This window comes from Cololabis saira, chromosome 1 (genome assembly GCF_033807715.1).
Source record: "Cololabis saira isolate AMF1-May2022 chromosome 1, fColSai1.1, whole genome shotgun sequence".
Lineage (NCBI taxonomy): Eukaryota > Metazoa > Chordata > Actinopteri > Beloniformes > Belonidae > Cololabis > Cololabis saira.
The window spans coordinates 56,240,049-56,259,381 of record NC_084587.1 but is presented as its reverse complement, the minus strand read 5'-3'; the positions used below and the strand labels follow the sequence as shown (position 1 = coordinate 56,259,381).

The window sequence follows — 19,333 nt, the reverse complement described above, 5'->3', positions numbered from 1 at the left end:
ATTGTCTCTAGGCGCTTTCCAGTGACCCAGAACATAAACCCCCGATCAATTATTACATAAACAGTGCCAAGTAAATACTCCCCTAGTGGAAGAAAAACCTTAAGACAAACATACCCCTTTTCCACCAAGCTGGTTCCAGGGCTGGTTCTGGGCTAGAGCCAGACTTAGCACCAGTTCTTTGGTTTTACACAGCCTAAGCACCGGCTCCTGGCTCTCAAAACTGGTGCTACACCAGCCCCAACTCTTTGCTGGGCCAGGCGTAAGAACCGCTTTACGTTGGGGGCTACGTGCTTACGTCAAGGGCTGGGGCGGGGCTGGGGGCGGGGTTACTGAACAACCAAAGCAGGAGTAAACACGGAAGAGCGCCATTTTTAAACAATGGAGCGTTGAAGACGGCCGTTAACTTAACAGACTGTTAAAATCTAACGTTAAAATGGATGTAAAGCAGAAGCAGCAATGGTCAACTTGCTGGATCGCAAACTTTTGCTGTCCAAGAAAGGCTTGAGAAGCCAGCAGCAACACTTGGGGTGCGTCCCAATACTCCCCCTCGCCCTAGGCTCTGTGTTGATGTACGCGGCGACGCGCGCCGTACGCCGTAATTTCTTAACAGGCGTAGCTACAACTGATAGATTTCATCTATTAAACCAACATTTATCTTCCTAAATGATTTATTTCATCCAGCGTAATTCTCAACAGAGCTGCAGGTTTCTCCCCCGGGAAGACGGCGCAGGTTGAGCCGGCTGTGTGAGGAGCTGCTGTACCCCGGGGCTGCCGGCTCTCCAGTCAAATTTCTTAACAGGCGTTATTTGGATAAACTGAGCCCAGGTTGGGGATCTTAAAGGTTACTTTTACGCCTGAAAAAAATATTAAAAATTAATAAATGGCCATATTAACACCGCTACAGCAGGAATTAAAACAGCTTTTAACTGTCGGCTTCCTCATATGGTGTGACGATCGACGCAGAGCCTACGGCGTAGGTTACGCGGCGCCGGGCGCCGTACGCCGTAGGCTCTGCGTCGATTTAACGTGGAACCATAAATCAGCTCCGGAGCCGGCAGTCAGCCAGAAAACAGGCGTTATTTGGATAAACTGAGCCCAGGTAGGGGATCTTAAAGGTTACTTTACCTGAAAAAATATTAAAACTTAATAAAGTACCATATTAACAGCGCTACAGCTGAAATTAAAACAGCTTTTGGCTCTCAGCTTCCTGATCAGGGTGGGGATGAAAACGAGGGGGGGTGGTGACGTGATGACGTGGCTCTCTGGCCAGCTGCAGGCCAACACCAGCTTGTGTAAAAGCAAACGGTTCTTACTTAGAACCAACCGCGAACCAGCTCTAGCACCAGCACTAGCACCAGCCCTGGAACCAGCTTGGTGTAAAAGGGGTAACAGTGGCAAGAAAAACTCTCCTTTTCATAAGGGGGGACCGTCCTGCCGAAGGCCAGACTGGGCAGAGCAGGAAAAGAGAGATCCAAAATAGAGAATAAAGAACAGAGAGGAGAGACACAGACACAATGGTTAGTTGGTGCACTGCAGGGATGACTAAATAAACACAGACAGCAGACAATGAGTACATTTACATGCAGTCAAAATTCGGGTTAAGGTCAATATTTCGATTACTGAAACATTCGGAATAATCTGTTTACATGCGTGAGCAAACAGGGTTATTGGATTAGATTATATTCAACTTTATTGTCATTGCACATGTAAAAAGTACAGGGCAACGAAATGCAGATCTAACCAGAAGTGCTTATGCAGTGAAATAAACACAATGTACAGCATATACACATATATATATATATATAAATATGTATGTACACAGTGCAGATTAATAAATAACTATTGCTACAAGGTGCAGGTCAGATATGAATGAATGACAATATATATTATGAACAGATGAGATGTGATTATATGATTTAAACAGATTTGAATTACAGTATATACATGGGTGATTGCAGCATTCACAGTGTGGAAGTATTTACAGCAGTGCCAGGAGGTAGTTGGTAAAAAGTCCAGTGCAATTATATTCAATTATCCCTGTATACATGGTAATTAATCATTTGGGATATCTCCATCAAATCAGCGACGCACGGAGAACATCATGACGCAATTCCCGTCATTTCCGCTTCTTCTTCCTGTATCCAAATCCAAAACAACAAGAAGCAGCACGGCGGATAATGAACAGCCCAGTAGAAGTCGCCTTCTTTTGCTCTTTGGTGCCGGTACTGACCAGCACCAGGGCTTAACACTATTCCTCGTCGCCTTCTTCATTAATGGAAGGCGAGAACGTGAAGAAATGGCAAACGGAGCCGGAGCTGTGCCATCCATATCCATGCTACCTGTTTCTACCAGAAAACCCTGGACACTCTGGATGAAGGTGCAGTCAGGACTGGTAGGAGCGGGTCGTAATGATGGAGTTCACCAACACGTCTTCCAGCGGAGCTTGATCTGCTCTGGCGTTCATACAAATCCTGCTTCCTGCAACTTTTCGGTCACCTTTTTGTAAATCTGGCTATCCCGGTACTTTCTACCGTCTACAAATGCCAAAATGTTTCATTACATTTATGAAGTGATTAGTCTCCTCCTGGTCTTGCGTTTCTCTATGTTTATAAGAACTTCCTGGACTCAAAAGAGCAAGATTCCTTTAGAAAAGAACATGTGCAGTAAACAAATTCCTGTTCCTTTTGATGGGGAAATCCCGTTAGGCTATCTGGACTTGTATTCGCTGGAGTAGTATTAGCTGGACCAGTATTATCTGGATTAGCATTATCTGGAAAAGTATTAACTGGATTAGCGTGAAGTAGACAATTATTATCTGGATTGCTATTACATGGACTAATGTTAGCTTGCCATTCACTAAGTGGACCGTTTTCTGGATTACCATTACCTGGACAAGTAGGCTATGATCTGGACTAGTATAATTTGGACTAGTAATACCTGTACTAGCATCATCTGGTCAAGTATTATCTAGACTAGACTACTTAAACTTAAAACCTTCTTTTTAGTAAAGCCTATAGTTAGTGTTTAGTAAACCTCTAGCTGGTGTTGGTAAATCTCTAGGTAGTGTAAACTCTAGTGTGTTAGAGTCAGTAGTCATAGCTGCAGCTATAGAACAAGACTATAATAGTCTCAAATATAGCTTTGCGGTAGATATGCTGCTATAGGTCTGTGCTGCCGGGGGGCACCGACATGATCCACTGGGCGGTGAACATCACCCTTCTTCTCTTCTCCTCTTCCCTTCCTCTCTTCTCCTTTTCCATTTTTATTTATTTTAAGTATCTCATGGCCATCGTTATTGTCCATCGTTACTGTAGTTTCTTGTGCTGGTCCCCTTTTTTCCCTTTTGTGCATGTCCTGCCCCCCCCCCCCCCCCCCCCGTTGTATTAGACACTATACAAATAAAATTGAATTGAATTGAATTGAACTAGCATTGGCCGGGTTTCCCAGATCAGTTAAGTAGTTCTTAACAGCGAAAGACTTCTTTCAAACCTTCTTAAGGAGCCTGTGAAAGAAAATCGCGTTTCCCAGAGTCGTTCTTAGCTTAAGTATCTCTTTCATTAAGAAGGAAATGAAAGATGCTGCTGACCCAGTCTTTACAACCATCTTAGTGAACAAAGACTCACAGGTCCAGCCGTGTCAGGCAAAACAATATCAAACCAAGCAATGAGATATTAAAACAATGCACCCCGCACAAGTTTTGATCTATTTTATACTTTAGATTTATATTGTTTAGCATTTATTGGTGACAGCAAAGGGGGGGAAAAAAAGAAAAATAAGGAATAACAAGTGTGTTCCTGTATATGCTTTATGCATTACGCACAAATAAAACGATCATCATGAATATCATTTATTTGATGATTTGGTTGCTATACAGCATGTTCTCGCTGCAAATCAACCGCGTCACCGTGCGCGAAGCAGAACTGTTTATATGAACGCATTCGTGCGTCAGCACTTCAGTCCCCTGGACGTGCTGTCGGACCGCGGCACCGCGCTGTCCAGGCAGCCGGGACACCGATCCTCCTGCGCCGCGCCCGAGCGCATCTATGTGATGACAGGGAAGCAGCAGCTGATCAACGGGATCCTTTGATGAATCGTTCATTACAGTCTCAAATATAATCAATGGTGTCGGTTTATATTAAAGAATCTTTTTGCCCAGAAGAAAAAAGAGCGAAGACAACGACCCATAACTATTTTCTTCTCTTGAAAAAACCCACCTGCGGGATGCAGCAGCATCAGAAGAGCAGGAATACGTGCGTGGCGGGGATGATCTCTGCAATCTGAAGCCCTCTATAATTGTAAAAAGAATTTCACTTGTCACGGGTTCTTTTTGGAACATAACCCCTGCGAGAAACCAGGGATTGCTGTAATTCCACGTTGCGATTTGCGAAACTCGCCTTCTCTTGGCTCATGTTTTTGAACGCACACACACGCCCACCACGTTTCCTCCCGGTTTCTGCGTGTGGGGAAAAAAAGCCTCACTGTAGCCAGAAATAACGGAGTAACGCACCGTTTGGATGAAAAAGGGTCATTGAATTATATTTATCATCTTAATTTTTCATTATAACGCACAGGCAGCAGGGAATTAGTGCGTTAGGTAGCAGTGCTGCGTGTGAAAATGCGCTGATAGTGATCGGTGATCGATTTGCCTGGCATCGATTGATTTGGTTTCAGAACCGGACAGCTGCTCCAAAGAGCTTCTGAAAGAGCGAAACTAAAGGACGGTGTTAAGAAGTCATCTGGGAAACACCCATATCTTAGGGTTCTCTCTTAGTTCAAACCTTCTTTGAACCTCTCTTAAATCCTTAAGAGAGGTTGGATCTGGGAAACCCGGCCATTATCTGGTCCAGATTTATCTGAATTAGCATTATCTGGACCAGTATTATCTGTATTAGCGTGATGTAGACAATTATTATTTGGATTTGCATTATCTGGACTAATGTTACCTTGACATTCATTAACTGGACCATTTTTACCTGTAGCCTACTAGTTTTATGTGGTTTAGCATTATCTGGATTAGCATGATCTGGACTAGTATTACCTGGACTAGCATTATCTAGTCTAGCATTCTCTGGATTAGCGTTACCTGGACAAGTATTATCTTGACTAGTAATATATGGATTAGCATACCTGGGTTAGCATGATCTGGTCTTGTATTTCCTGGACTAGCATTACCTGGACTAGTATTATCTGGACTAGTATAATTTGGAGTAGTATTACCTGTACTAGCATTATCTCGACTAGTATTATCTGGATTAGCATTACCTGGACAAGTTTTATCTGGGAGCGGATCTCGGTTCTTGCAGCTGAAGTGGAAGGTGGAAGTGATGCGGTGATGGCGATGGCGGAGTTCGGCGGCGCCGGCCTGCTTGCAGCCCTGCTGCTGCTCGGACAGAGTCCGTATTACCAACCAACTAACATGGGATAGTTGTAGGAGAGAATGCTGGTGTTGTTTGTTCTCCGCTTCTCCATCAGAGACTTTAATCAGAGACTTTAATTTTAGTTTCCACTGGGAGTTATTCGGGCTAGCAGCTAGCATGGCTAGGCTTGGTTCGCATGGCTTTCTGCTATTCCATTTCACAATTCTGCCGAGTAAAACCCACAACTACTCCTGGACTCAACATCCCATCTCTATGGTCAAGATCCCGGCACACCGGATTGGATGATATACATAGAGGGGACCCCAGTCTGCGTGGAGCGGATTTCAGTGTTCTACGGCCTATACAGAGATTCATCCCACATTCGTCAGTCAAAATCAAACTATTCAATACTCAATCCATCAGCAATAAATCCATCCTGATTGAAGATCACATCCGGGAGAAAGTACTCGACTTAATGTGCCTAACTGAAACCTGGCATCAGCCAGAGGTTTACTCTGCCCTCAATGAAGCTTGCCGCCCCGGAGGCCGCACGCAGCACTGGCCATTGTGGTGGCCTAGCAGTCATCAACCGACAGGATCTGGAACTGTCCCCCATTCTGCTGCCCACAACAACATCTTGTGAGTGTCTTGCATTTAAATGTAAGACCCCGTTTCCCATGACTGTTCTCCTCATCTACTCCACTTTTATTCTGGAAATGTCTGTGTGATCTCCACACAACGCTCTGTACTATATCTGCAAATACCATAATCCTGGGAGATTTAAACATTAATATCAACACCCATTCATGCCACTTTGCTGCCGATTTCCTTCAGCTAGTGGACTCCCTCAACCCACAACATGTTGATGTCCCCACACACTCCACATGGTCATCACAAACTCCGACCCCATCACCAACCTACAGGTTTATGATCTTGGTGTGGTGTCTGACCACAAAATAATATCAATGGAGTTGCCCTTCCCTTCTCCCCACACCAAACCCATGCGGCAGATCCACTTCAGGAATCTGAAAAACATTGATATGGATGCCCTGGCTCACGCATTCAACTTCTTTCCTCTGGCACTAACGACTTCCTCTCTGGCGTTGACTTAATGGATTCCTACAATCAGTCCTGGACCTTCACGCCCCCATAAAATCCAAGTCAGTCTCTTTCTCACACTCAGCAACCTGGTACACCTGCGAGCTGCACAAGATGAAGGCTGCTTGCCGTGTCATCGAGCGGCGGCTCAAGGCTTCTGGACTGACTGTTCACAAACAGGCATATAGAGAGCACAGGAAGGCCTATGCAGAAGCTCTGAGAGGTGCACAGTCCAAGTTTTAGTCCAGCATTATCAGCAACAGCTCAACAGCTTTTCTCTACTGTAAATCATCTTCTCAAACCCCCTTAACCTGTCCATCCTGAGACCGAGCACAGGTTTAATATGCACATCACTTTTTTCCGACAAAAAGTTGAAAACATCTGCTTGCTCCTCTCCAGTGCTGCCCTGCCTCTCACAACCACCGACCCACCATCCGAGTTTGTCCAACCTCTTTGCTCCTTCTTCACTGTCACACAGGAGGAAGCGGAGGATATAATCAAAAACACAAAGCCAACCACCAGTGCTCTGGACCCTTTCCCATCAGCTGTGCTAAAGACAAACACCTCTGCCATCTCTCCATTAATCACCAAGATCATAAACCACTCCCTCCTGGCCAGCCATATCCCATCTGCGTTAAAAACTGCTGTCATCAGACCACTACTGAAAAAACCCACCCTGGATCCAGATGTTTTGTCCAACTACATGCCCATTTCTAATGTTGCATTTCTGTCCAAAATTCTGGAAAAAACAGTTCCAGCAAAAATTCACGATCACCTCAATGACAATAACCTTTTTGAGAAGTTTCAGTCTGGTTTCCGCTCTGGCCATAGCACTGAAACAGCCCTGGTCAGGGTCACAAAGGACCTCATGATGGCAGCAGATACCGGGTCCCCATCTCTACTCATTCTCCATGACCTAACAGCTGCTTTTGATACGGTTGACCACAACATCCTCCTTCACCGTCTGAAAAACACCATTGGACTCTGATAAAGCACAAAACTGGTTCATCTCATATCTGTCTGACAGAATGGAGTACGTTACCCTGGGAAAACAAAGCAAAATCATACACTCACAATGTCACCTGCAGTGTCCCTCAGGGCTCAGTGCCCCACTCTTTTCACCCTCTATCTGCTTCCCCTGGGTAATATAATCAGCAGGCATGGGGTATCCTATCACTGCTATGCTGATGACACACAGCTCTATATGAAGACAACTCCCACTTCTGCTTCCCACTCTATATCCACACTCACCACCTGTCTGGAGAGCATAGAGGCATGGATGAAAGTCACAGTTCAAAAACAGAAGCCATCCTAGTTGGAACATCACATCAGCTCCGCTCTTCCACCATCACCTGTATCACCTTCTCTGATCAAAACATCCCTCTTTCCCCATCTATGACCAACCTAGGTGTTAAAATGGAACTCAAACTCACTTTTGACACCCACATCAAAAACCTCTGCAAAACAGCTTTTTATCACCTCAGGAACATCGCCAAACTCCGTCCAACACTCACCCTGACAGATGCAGAAGAGCTTGTCCACGCCTTTGTCTAATCCAGACTGGATTATTGTAAGGCTCTCCTCATCGGAGTCTCCAACAGGAACATCCAGAGACTTCAATACATACACAACAGCGCTGCCAGGATCCTGTTAAGAATTTGCAAATACAACCACACCACCCCCACTCTGAAATGACTACACTGGCTCCCCATCCCAGTCAGAATTAAGTATAAGCTCTCCCTCCTTAATCATCAGTGCATTCACAGACATGCCAATACCTAAAAGAACTACTCACCCTCCAGACCTCCTCATTCAACCCCCGTTCTGCATCCAAAAACACCCAGATTCAAGCTCTGCACTATGGTCGATTAGGCCTTTCCTCTGCTGCTCAGAGGCTGTGGAACGCCCTTCCCGACCATCTGAGGGCCCCACAGACTGCAGAGGTTTTTAAACGTGACCTGAAAACTCACCTTTTTAAGAAAGCTTATAGCTAAATATATCTTTTATATGCTCTGTTTTTAAATATATTAAAAAAAGTCTTATTTTTCTCCTCTGTAGCACTTTGAGATTATTAAATATAAAGTGCGTTATAAATAAAATGTATTATTATTATTATTATTATTATTATTATTATTATTATTATTACTTGTATAATCTGGACAAGTACTACTTGGACTAGCATTATCTGGTCTAGTATTAACTGGACTAGCATTACCTGGACAAGTATAATCTGGATCTGGATCTGGATCTGGATTTGTATAATCTGGACTAGTATTACGTGGACTAGAATTATCTGGTATACTATTATCTGGTTTAGTATTACCTGGATTAGCATGATCTGGACCAGTATTATCTGGATTAGCGTGATGTAGATAATTATTATCTGGATTGGCATTACCTGTAGTAGGACTATCTGGATTAGTTTTACCTGGACTTTAACTGGACCATTTTTACCTATACTATAATTACCTGGACTAGTATTATCTGATCTAGTATTATCTGGATTAGAATATCTGGACTACTATTATATTGGCTAGCATTATCTAGTATAGCATTTTCTGGATTAGCATTATCTAGACTAGCATTATTTGGACTAGTATCTTGACTAGTATTATATGGATTAGCATTTCCTGAACAAGTATTATCTGGTCTTGTATAATCTGGACTAGTACTACCTGGACTAGCATTATGTGGTCTAGTATTATCTGGATTAGCATTATCTGGATCAGTATTATCTTGATTAGCATTGTAGTCAATTATTATCTGGATTGGCATTACCTGAACTATTTTTTCTTGACTTGCATTAACTGCACCATTTATACCTGTAATAGAATTACCTGGTATAGCATGTTCTGGTCTAGGATTATCTGGATTATTATGATCTAAACTAGTATTATTTGGATTAGCGTGACCTAGACAAATATTATTTCGATTGGTATTACCTGGGGTAGGATTACCTGGATTTGTGTCAGACCCGGCGGCATGGGCGGGCATTGGGGGGCCGTGCCCGCCCACGGAGTCAGTCGTGCCCGCCCTGGAGTAAAAGCAAATTTACTCCAAAGATTTCTCATTTTCTCTATCTCAAAGCTCTCAAGTCTCACGCATTGAGCGTGAGACACGCATTTCAACCAGTTCACACGCTCACACGCCACACCTGACATTTCTCACGCTGAAAAGTGATAAAGTTGAGCGCACAGAAATTAAAACTGAACGGGCGGGGCGGAGGCAGATTTCTCTGCTGAGTTTACAGCGGTCCCGCGTCAGCGACCTACCAGCCAATCAGAAAATAGTATGTCTTGTTGCTGGGCAGTTTTTTTTCCCCTCTGCGTGCTTGTTCCGTGGATGTGCGTGCACGCACAGGTTGCAGACGAGTTGGAACTAAAATAAATCCAAAAGTTGAGTTCATAAAGTAACTTTCTTTGCATTCATTTGATTCCCAATCAACATACACTGGTAAGAGTTGCTTTACATTGTTAATATGGTCTTAAAAACTGTTGTGAAATGCAAAATAATATAATTTTATACATGCAAATATGTGATTAATTACTGAAATTCAGCCATTAATCACGATTAAAGACAAATTCATTGCTTGACAGCCCTAGAAAAAAGTAATCATGTATTCTTCCAATCCTCATATGTGAGTTTGTCTACCCAAATAGCCCACAATTGTGTATAAAGTTATTTGAGCTTGGAGAGCAGCTCTCCCCTATTCTAAGCCAGTGCTTTCTCCACAAACCATAACGAAACAGAGCTGCATGTCTGTGGATTAAGCCACAGCCACACTGTCAACTCAATGTAAAATAAACAGGTGCTTATACTTGTTCTAATGCAAGCCGGCAATGTGTATAAACTCAGATAAGTCTAACAATAGGTAAACTAAAGTATTATTAAAGACACCATATTTTTTCATTATTTTGATAATAGTTAGGCCTTCAGAGAAGGTCTAGACGGCCCTGACGGTCCGCCACTGGATTATAGTTTTAGTCTGAAGAGTAAAGTAAACGATGAACAGAAAGTGTGCCTATTTTTTACTGTTTGCCTTTGTCTATTTCAAAGATGTCAGGGAAGAAGCAAAAGAGCATTCTGTCATTCTGGGCAGCAAAGAGTCAGCCCCCTAAAAAGGTTGCCAGGTCAGAGGAGATGGTGGAAGAGACAGTGGCTAAGACAATGGAGAAGACGGCAAGGGAGACTGGAGATAGTGACAGCAGAGACTACAGAGGAGGAGAGAGTGGAGGAGACGGCTGTATGGTGCTGTTCTCTATGTACGCCACAGCCCCCGTTGCCCCCAAATGGACAGCACTACACTACTGTATTGTTTTTTAAATATATTTTGGGATGAACTGCCCGTTTTATTGAGAGAAAATGATTTGACAATACAGTAGGAGTGGCCACAGAGCCACTGTGCAGCCTGAGGCAGATAAAATGTAAGTTGAAAAAGTATGCCCCCCCGAAAAAATGTAAAGCCCCCCCTCTAATTTGTTTCTGCAGCCGGGTCTGATTTGTGTATCTGTTGTACTGAAGAAAAGTGTTGATTCTGAGTACAGTGCAGTCATACAGTAAAAAAACAACAAAAAAAACATTTTAAAAAACATTAAAAAAAACAATCAGACAGGCTGCACACACCTAAAATGATAAAAAACATACATTTGAGAGTAATACAGAAAAAAGAAAAGAGAAATACAGACAAAAAGTGTCCAGGTATAGGTATGTTAGGCCTATCTCAAACTTGTCTTCCTGTCTGTGTTGGTGCAGTACTTCACCAGTCGCCTAAGGGAAACTCCTGCAGAGGATCTTGCAGCCAATCAGACAGAGACAGCAGGTGACCATCGCAGCATTTTGGAGGCCAAATTCAACAACGTGATGACACTCTGTGCAATGCTGCCAATGTTGCTTTGTACCTACCTCAACTCATTCCTACACTCCCTGTAAGTATCATAGGGTACTACTGGAGTACCACAGACTATTGCTAAAATATTAAACAGTACCACAGTGATCAACTGAAGTACCACACAACACTACTTAAGTAGTTTAGATGTATTACACAATACCTTAGGAGACTAGTGCCAGGCATGAGTACAACCAAAATCTTAAGGGTTACAGTTTTAGTTCTTCTTTGAGGTTTACATTGATTCCAGAAGACATTCCTCAGAGTGCCTTGATCAGTAATGGCTCAATAACCTATTGATCCAATGACTCTAGAAGGTGGTTTTCTGGATGTTTTGATCAGGTGAGGCCCACTGATCTAATGAGCCGTCGTCTCTTCTGCAAGTATTCCTCAGCGTTTGCGAGTGATGGGGAGTCTTCTCGTCATCATGTTCCTCTTCATCATTACTGCCATCCTGGTCAAAGTTTCTCTGGAGCCGCTGGTCTTTTTCTCCATCACCATGGCCAAGATCGTCATCATCAACTGTGAGTTTATTCAACTGTATATCTCTTTACAGCCTGTTGTACAGTCTGTTTCCAGTCTACACTTTAGTTGTACTTGTTTATTTGTTTGCTTACCACATTGGTAACATTAACCAATAACCAATAACCAGTGGCTGTTAGCATGAGGCTAAGGCAAGGCATGTTTATTTATATAGCACAATTCAACAACAAGGTGATTCACAGTACTTTACAAAGACCATAAAACATAAATAAAAATCACGATTTAAAGTTTAAACAAAAAATAAATAAAACATAATAGAATTTACAGGATTCAAACTTGAGGACTCTGAGTCACACAGAGTTTACGAGATTTAAATGATGAAACCCGTTGCCACTCTGACGGCCTGCCGTCCAGTCCATATTCAGTGCACACTCAGTCCAAAATTTACAAAACTAGGTCATTTACAAATCTTACAAGTCTTGTACAAACCTTACAAATCTTGCTTAGAAAGCTAAGATTCTTGTGATTCCAGCAATATAAACGATTTCAGGATATATTCATAGCAGCTGGTAAATATCGGCACTACAAACAAACAAACAAAGATTTGCGCAGATGACGCAATTTACCGATGCAGCCTCATAGAACACCTCCAGTCAAAAATATTCCCACAAAAATGGTCTGGTTACAGCCAGAAAGGTCCAGTAGATCCAATCCAGTAAAGTATTTAGTCCAAAATACATTATTATACCAGTAAATATCCACAAACAGCCGCTGTTTCATTGTGATCACCATCGGATGACCACATGTTCACATGTTTACGTCTCTTACTCCACTTTACACGTCTGCAGATGGGAGACCGCGGTGTCAAAATGGAGCCTGCACCTCTCATTTGGATTGACATGTCATCTGACCATACAGGAGCTTCCCTATCCCCTCCACCGACTTCATAGTGAATGAGCTCCTGTATGGAAATGACGCGCACGTACCAGTGTAGAAAATAATTTAAAAGCAATATCTAAAGACAGACAGACATCATTTAATACAAATGAAATGCAATAAATAAAAGTTGCAGTACTTTATGGTAGATTACTGAAATGCAACAGTAAATAACTAGCTGTGGTTAAATTCGTACCACCTAACAAGTACATTTTAAGGTTTGCATTAATATAACCATTTCCAGTAAGCAGTTTAGCTCCAGGTTGAACATGACTGCAGTATCACATTGAGGACAGGTTCAGATGATTCAGTTACAAAGTTAGCTGAAGGATTAAACTCCTGCATGATATCGCATGACAGCTGAAACACAATTTTTCTGTTGTTGTGAGCTCCTGTCGTTAAACCTGTTGCTGAGAGTTAGCGTCACAAGGGGTTTCTGTTTCTCTCTGTTAGATTAAACCAAAGACATGTGAGTTTTAACATGTTTTTAACACCAGCAAACCTACAAAATCAAAATTTAGCTTAACTCTCATATAGACTTACGCAGGCTGTTGCCCATGAATTAATGACCAACAGAAACATACTGTTTAAAAAACAGAACTGTAGATATTTACCAGGATCAGTACACAGTGTGGAATGATGCAAACCGCCCCAGCACATGCTGAAGGTCGTGGCTTGATGAAGCCAAGAGGACAACATCATCTGCAAAAAGCAGAGATGAACTCCTGTGGTTCCCAAAATGGATCCTCTCCGGCCCCTGGCTATGCCTAAAAAAATCCCGTCCATAAAAATTCTGGCGGACCGTTGGCGCCTCAGAAGGGGGAAGCACTACTCTGCCGGCATCGTTTACGGTGCGGGTGGGGAGCTGTTGACCTCGACTGGGGACATCGTCGGACGGTGGAAGGAATACTTCGAGGATCTCCTCAACCCGACTGACATGCCTTCCACTGAGGAAGCAGAGAGTGGTGACTCTGGGGCGTGCTCATCCATCACCCAAGCCGAGGTCACTGAGGTGGTTCATAAGCTACTCAGTGGCAGGGAACCGGGGGTGGATGAGATTCATCCTGAGTACCTCAAGTCTCTGGATGTCGTAGGGCTGTCTTGGTTGACACGCCTCTGCGACATTGCATGGAGGAAGGGGACAGTACCGCTGCAGTGGCAAACCGGGGTGGTGGTCCCTCTCTTTAAAAAGGGGGACCGGAGAGTGTGTTCCAACTATAGGGTGATCACACTTCTCAGCCTCCCCGGGAAAGTCTACGCCAGGGAACTGGAGAGGAGAATACGGCCGATAGTTGAACCTCGGATTCAGGAGGAACAATGCGGTTTTCGTCCCGCTTGCGGAACACTGGACCAGTTCTACACCCTCCGCAGGGTGCTCGAGGGTTCATGGGAATTTGCCCAACCAATCTACATGTGCTTTGTGGATCTGGAGAAGGCATTTGACTGTGTCCCTCGTGCCATTCTGTGGGGGGTTATTAAGGGCTGTCCGGTCTCTGTATGATCGGAGCAGGAGTCTGGTTTGCATTGCCGGCAGTAGATCAGACTTGTTCCCGGTGCATGTTAGACTCCGGCAGGGCTGCCCTTTGTCACCGGTCCTGTTCATAATTTTTATGGACAGGATTTCTAGGCGCAGCCAGGGGCCGGAGGGGATCCGGTTTGGGAACCTCAGGATTTCGTCTCTGCTTTTTGCGGATGACCTTGTCCTGTTGGCTTCATCGGGACCTTCAGCATGTGCTGGGGCGGTTTGAGGCCGAGTGCGACGCGGCAGGGATGAGAATCAGCACCACCAAAACCGAGGCCATGGTTCTCCACCGGGAAAGGGTGGCGTGCCTTCTCCGGGTGGGTGGAGAAGTCCTGCCTCAGGTGGAGGAGTTCAAGTATCTCGGGATCTTGTTCACGAGTAAGGTAATGATGGAGCGGGAGATTGACAGATGGATTGGTGCAGCATTCGCAGTTATGCAGTCGGTATATCGGACCGTCGTGGTGAAGAAGGAGCTGAGTCGAAAGGCGAAGCTCTCGATTTACCGGTCAATCTACGCTCCCACCCTCACCTATGGTCATGAACTTTGGGTAGTGACCGAAAGGACAAGATCGCGGATACAAGCGGCCGAGATGAGTTTCCTCCGCAGGGTGGCTGGACACTCCCTTAGAGATAGGGTGAGGAGTTCGGTCACCCGGGAGGAGCTCGGAGTCGAGCCGCTGCTCCTTCACATTGAGAGGAGTCAGCTGAGGTGGCTTGAACATCTGTACCGGATCCTCCTGGATGCCTCCCTAGGGAGGTGTTCCAGGCATGTCCCCTTGGAAGTTCAATTTCAATTCAATTCAATTTTATTTATATAGCGTCTAATACAACAGATGTTGTCTCTAGACGCTTTCCAGAGATCCAGAACATGAACATAAACATAAACATAAACATAAACATAAACCCCCGAGCAATTATTATATAAACAATGGCAGGTAAAAACTCCCTTAGTGGGAGAAAAGCCTTAAGCCAAACAGTGGCAAGGAAAAACTCCCCTTTAGGAGGGAAGAAACCTTGAGCAGGACCAGGCTCATAAGGGGGGACCCTCCTGCCGAAGGCCAGACTGGGGGAGTCAGGGACGTCGACAGCACACAGCAGGCAGGTGGAAGCAGCAGCGGGATGACCAGAGGTGGGGGGGGGGGGGGGGGGGGGCGTCAGCAGCACACAACAGTCATGTGGAAGCAGCAGCGGGATGACCAGAGGGGGGGGGGGGTGCAGGCAGGCGGAAGCAGCAACAGCAGACATCCACGTAGGCAGGTGGAAGAAGCAATGGGATGACCAGAGGGGGGGGAGGGCCGGGAACACAGGCCAGAACGCAGCTCCTGAGGCTCCAGCCTGCAAACATGCACAAAAGAGAAAAAAGGGGGGGCCGGCACAAGAAACTACAGGAACAATGGACAAAAATGATAGCTATGAGATATTTATAATAAATAAAAATGGTAATGGAGAAGAGAGGCAGGGAAAAGGAGAGGAGAAGAAGGGTGAGAGGCACCGCCCAGCGGATCATGTCGGTGCCCCCCTGCAGCATAAGCCTATAGCAGCATATCTACCGCGAAGCTATATTTGAGACTAACTATTATAGTTTTGTTCTATAGCTGCGACAATGACTACTGACTCTAACACACTAAAGTTTACACTACCTAGAGATTTACCAACACCAGCTAGAGGTTTACTTAACACTAACTATAAGCTTTACTAAACAGAAAGGTTTTAAGTTTAGTTTTAAAGGTGGAGGTGGTGTCAGCCTCCTTAACCCAGATTGGAAGTTGGTTCCAAAGTAATGGTGCCTGATAGCAGAACGCCCGCCCTCCAAATCTACATTTAGATACTCTAGGAACTACGAGTAAACCTGCACCCTGGGAGCGGAGAGCTCGGCCAGGAACATAAGGCACTATCAAATCTTGTAAATACTGCGGAGCTAAGCCGTTTTGGGCTTTATATGCAAGTAATAAAATTTTAAATTGAATTCTGAATTTTACAGGTAGCCAATGGAGCGACGCTAACACTGGAGAGACGTGGTCTCTCCTGCTAATTCCTGTCAGTACTCGTGCTGCTGCATTTTGGATCAGCTGGAGCCTATTCAGCAAATTACTTGGACATCCTGCTAACAACACATTACAGTAATCCAGTCTAGAAGATACAAACGCATGAACTAGTTTCTCTGCATCCCTCTGCGAGAGGGTTTTCCTAATTTTTGCAATATTACGGAGATGGAAAAACGCTATTTTACAAACCTGATTAACATATGGTTTAAACGACAAATCCTGATCGAAAATAACACCAAGGTTTCTCACAGTTGCACTGGAAGCCATCGCAACACCATCTAATCCCTTCCTAAGATGCTCTGGACCAAGAATGATAACCTCTGTTTTATCTGAATTTAGAAGCAAGAAATTTCTGGACATCCAGTCCTTGATGTCCCTAAGACATGCCTGAAGTTTAACTAACGGTTCTGTTTCATCCGGCTTCATAGACAAGTAGAGCTGCGTATCATCAGCATAACAATGAAAGTGTCTGGGGTGAAGGAAGTCTGGGCATCTCTGTTGAGACTGCTGCCCCCGCGACCCGGGAACGGATAAGCGGCGGACGATGGATGGATTATTATAGTTCCCAGATACTTATAGGACTCTATAATTTCTACATCTTGTCCGTCAATCACTGTCGTATTCGGAGAGGGCTGAGAACATCTAAAATCAATACACATGTCCTTTGTCTTTGATACATTAAGAGAGAAAAAAGCATCCTGGCACCACTTAAGAAAGTAATCAACCACAGGGCCATGGGAATTTTCAGTGCTGTTCAACAGACTCACAATGACGGTATCATCCACAAACTTCAATATATGATGGTTTAATAACGGATCAAAATAGCCAGCTGCTCCTTCTTTCGTTTCATCCACTAAAACTGAAAAGTACCGTGCTTCTCCTACTTCACTCATAATTATCTTCCTGACTTTTTCTCCAATAACTCTCACCATATCATTCGGATCTCAGGGGAAGAATAGTGCCCATACCTGCGCTCCTTTATTCTCCTTCGAGTTACGTAACGAAAGGGAGCAGAATCTGAATGGCTCGTAGAAGCCACATCAGACTGGATGGATCATCCGGGCGGCTGTACAGACACTGCAGAATCTGGTTGCTTTCCTCCTTCTCTGAGTTGGCAGGCTGAGGGGAGACCACTTTATATGTTAAAGCAAGAGAAAACGTAATAGGTCCCTTTTAAATTTCCTTGGCAGTGGGGTCTTGTTGATCTATTCCAGACCGTTGGTGATGTCATGCCTTAGCTGCTGCACTTGGTCTTTGTCCCTAAGGCTTGCATTGTACCATCTGCTCAGGCTTTTGACAGGTTGCTCGGACACTGGTATTGGGTCATCACCAATGCAGAACTTCATGTTTTTTAGCTCTCCCTTAACTATCGAGATGCTTGATTTTCATCCAGGCCCAATTGATGTTTTCCTGCAATCTATCGTTTTGTGAGAACACGACACAGTAGTCCTGTCTACTGAAGATAAGAGCTGGACAGGTTTTTCCAAGTCCTGCTGACACATCAGTCCTTTAATTAGGGTTGCCACCTTTCAGAAATAGAAATAAAGGATGCCCCAATTTCAGCAGCGCACGAGCCAAAAAGAAAGCCCCAAAACTTCTAAACTGCATAAAAATGTGTTTATTTTATATGAAGAAACGTGTTCTTTAATAGCATTGAACTTGCATGACTGTACAGACAGCCAACCACATAGTAGCTGAAATAGCCTCCTATGCTCTGTATGTCCACATCAGCCAAGGTGTAGAATATTGCTACAGGTGAAGAATATGGTGTAAAAGTTAACTTATTTCAATAATTCAACTAGAATATGGTGTAAAAGTTAATCTATTTCAATAATTCAACTTAAAAGGTGAAACTAATAAACCTAGTAAACCTAGGTTAACCTAGTCTTAAAGGCAAAGCATGATATGTTGAACCTTTATTTGTCATAATTTTGATGATGGATCAATAAAATATTCTCTAATTTTTTTTTATTTGGGGTTTTCAAACTGTGAGCCATAATCAGAGAGCAGCGTCTTGCTGGTGCAGGAAACTGCTGCACGGAGATGAGTGACGGACACTGGCTGATTTATGGTTCCGCGTTGCACCAACCCAGAGTTTACGGGGTAGGATACGTGGGGACGTGAACGTACGGTGCGCGTCGCACGCGTACCCATCGCCGTAGCCATGCCGTCGATTTAACGCGGAACCATAAATCAGGCTTAACGCGAGCGCATTGTCAGTTTTCTTTTCGTCTTTTCAACTGAGCACACAAACACAAACTGAGGGTGCAATGCTTGCTTATGCACTATCGTAGAACCGGGCCTGGCATAATATATGTCCGTATTGGTTCAATACGGAACTTTTAATTCCCAATTCCCAAGCCCTACCTGGAGGTGAAGCCCGAGTCCTCCCCGCAGCGCTGTCTGGCACACACATAGAAAGATCTGGGCACAGACACAGCAGGTCCTGTTGTCCCGCCACAAAGATTTTGCTGGCCTTAATGTTTCCTGTGTTTTATTTTGTTATTATTGATCAATTTAGTGTTGATGTGTGTGTGTGACAGACGTGTGTATGGGGCGTTAATGAAAATACGGGACCAATCGCGTCCCGTATTAGTTCAATACGGGACGCAACATTTCTTTCTCAAATAAAGGACAATTCCGTATTTTACGGGACGGGTGGCAACCCTACCTTTAATCCTCCACATGTTCTTTAAGTGTTAATAGACTGACTTCACTACTGACCTAATGTAGCTGGTAAAGTTCAGGTCTGAGTCCAGAAACACTCCCAGATTCCATGCTTAGCTCTTGGTTTTTAGCTTTATTGCTTGAAGCCGAGTGCTGACTTTATCTTTCTTTCTTGGCTCCAAACACTATTATTTCTGTTTTGTTTTCATTTAACGGAAGAAAAATCAGACACATCTACTCTTTAATTTGATTAATGTATTTGATCAATGTTTGAATTAGATTATAGTCTCCTGGTTAGATGGTTACATGGATTTTATCCCCTCAGCGTACGGAGGGGATA

At 44.1% G+C, this 19,333-nt stretch overlaps 1 protein-coding gene across 7 annotated transcripts in view; it reads left to right on the top strand.

The window, feature by feature from the left end:
* The window catches only part of LOC133448985 (equilibrative nucleoside transporter 1-like), a 47,819-nt gene that overhangs the window by 10,851 nt on the left and 17,635 nt on the right, over positions 1-19,333 (top strand). For all 7 annotated transcript variants that reach the window (XR_009782993.1, XM_061728078.1, XM_061728067.1 and 4 more), the window contains 2 exons: positions 11,208-11,380; positions 11,725-11,864. Coding sequence is in view for 6 of the 7 variants with exons in the window: in XM_061728078.1 (XP_061584062.1) it covers positions 11,208-11,380; positions 11,725-11,864 (313 nt within the window). In the remaining variant the exon portion in view is untranslated. The remainder of the gene's footprint in view (positions 1-11,207; positions 11,381-11,724; positions 11,865-19,333) is intronic.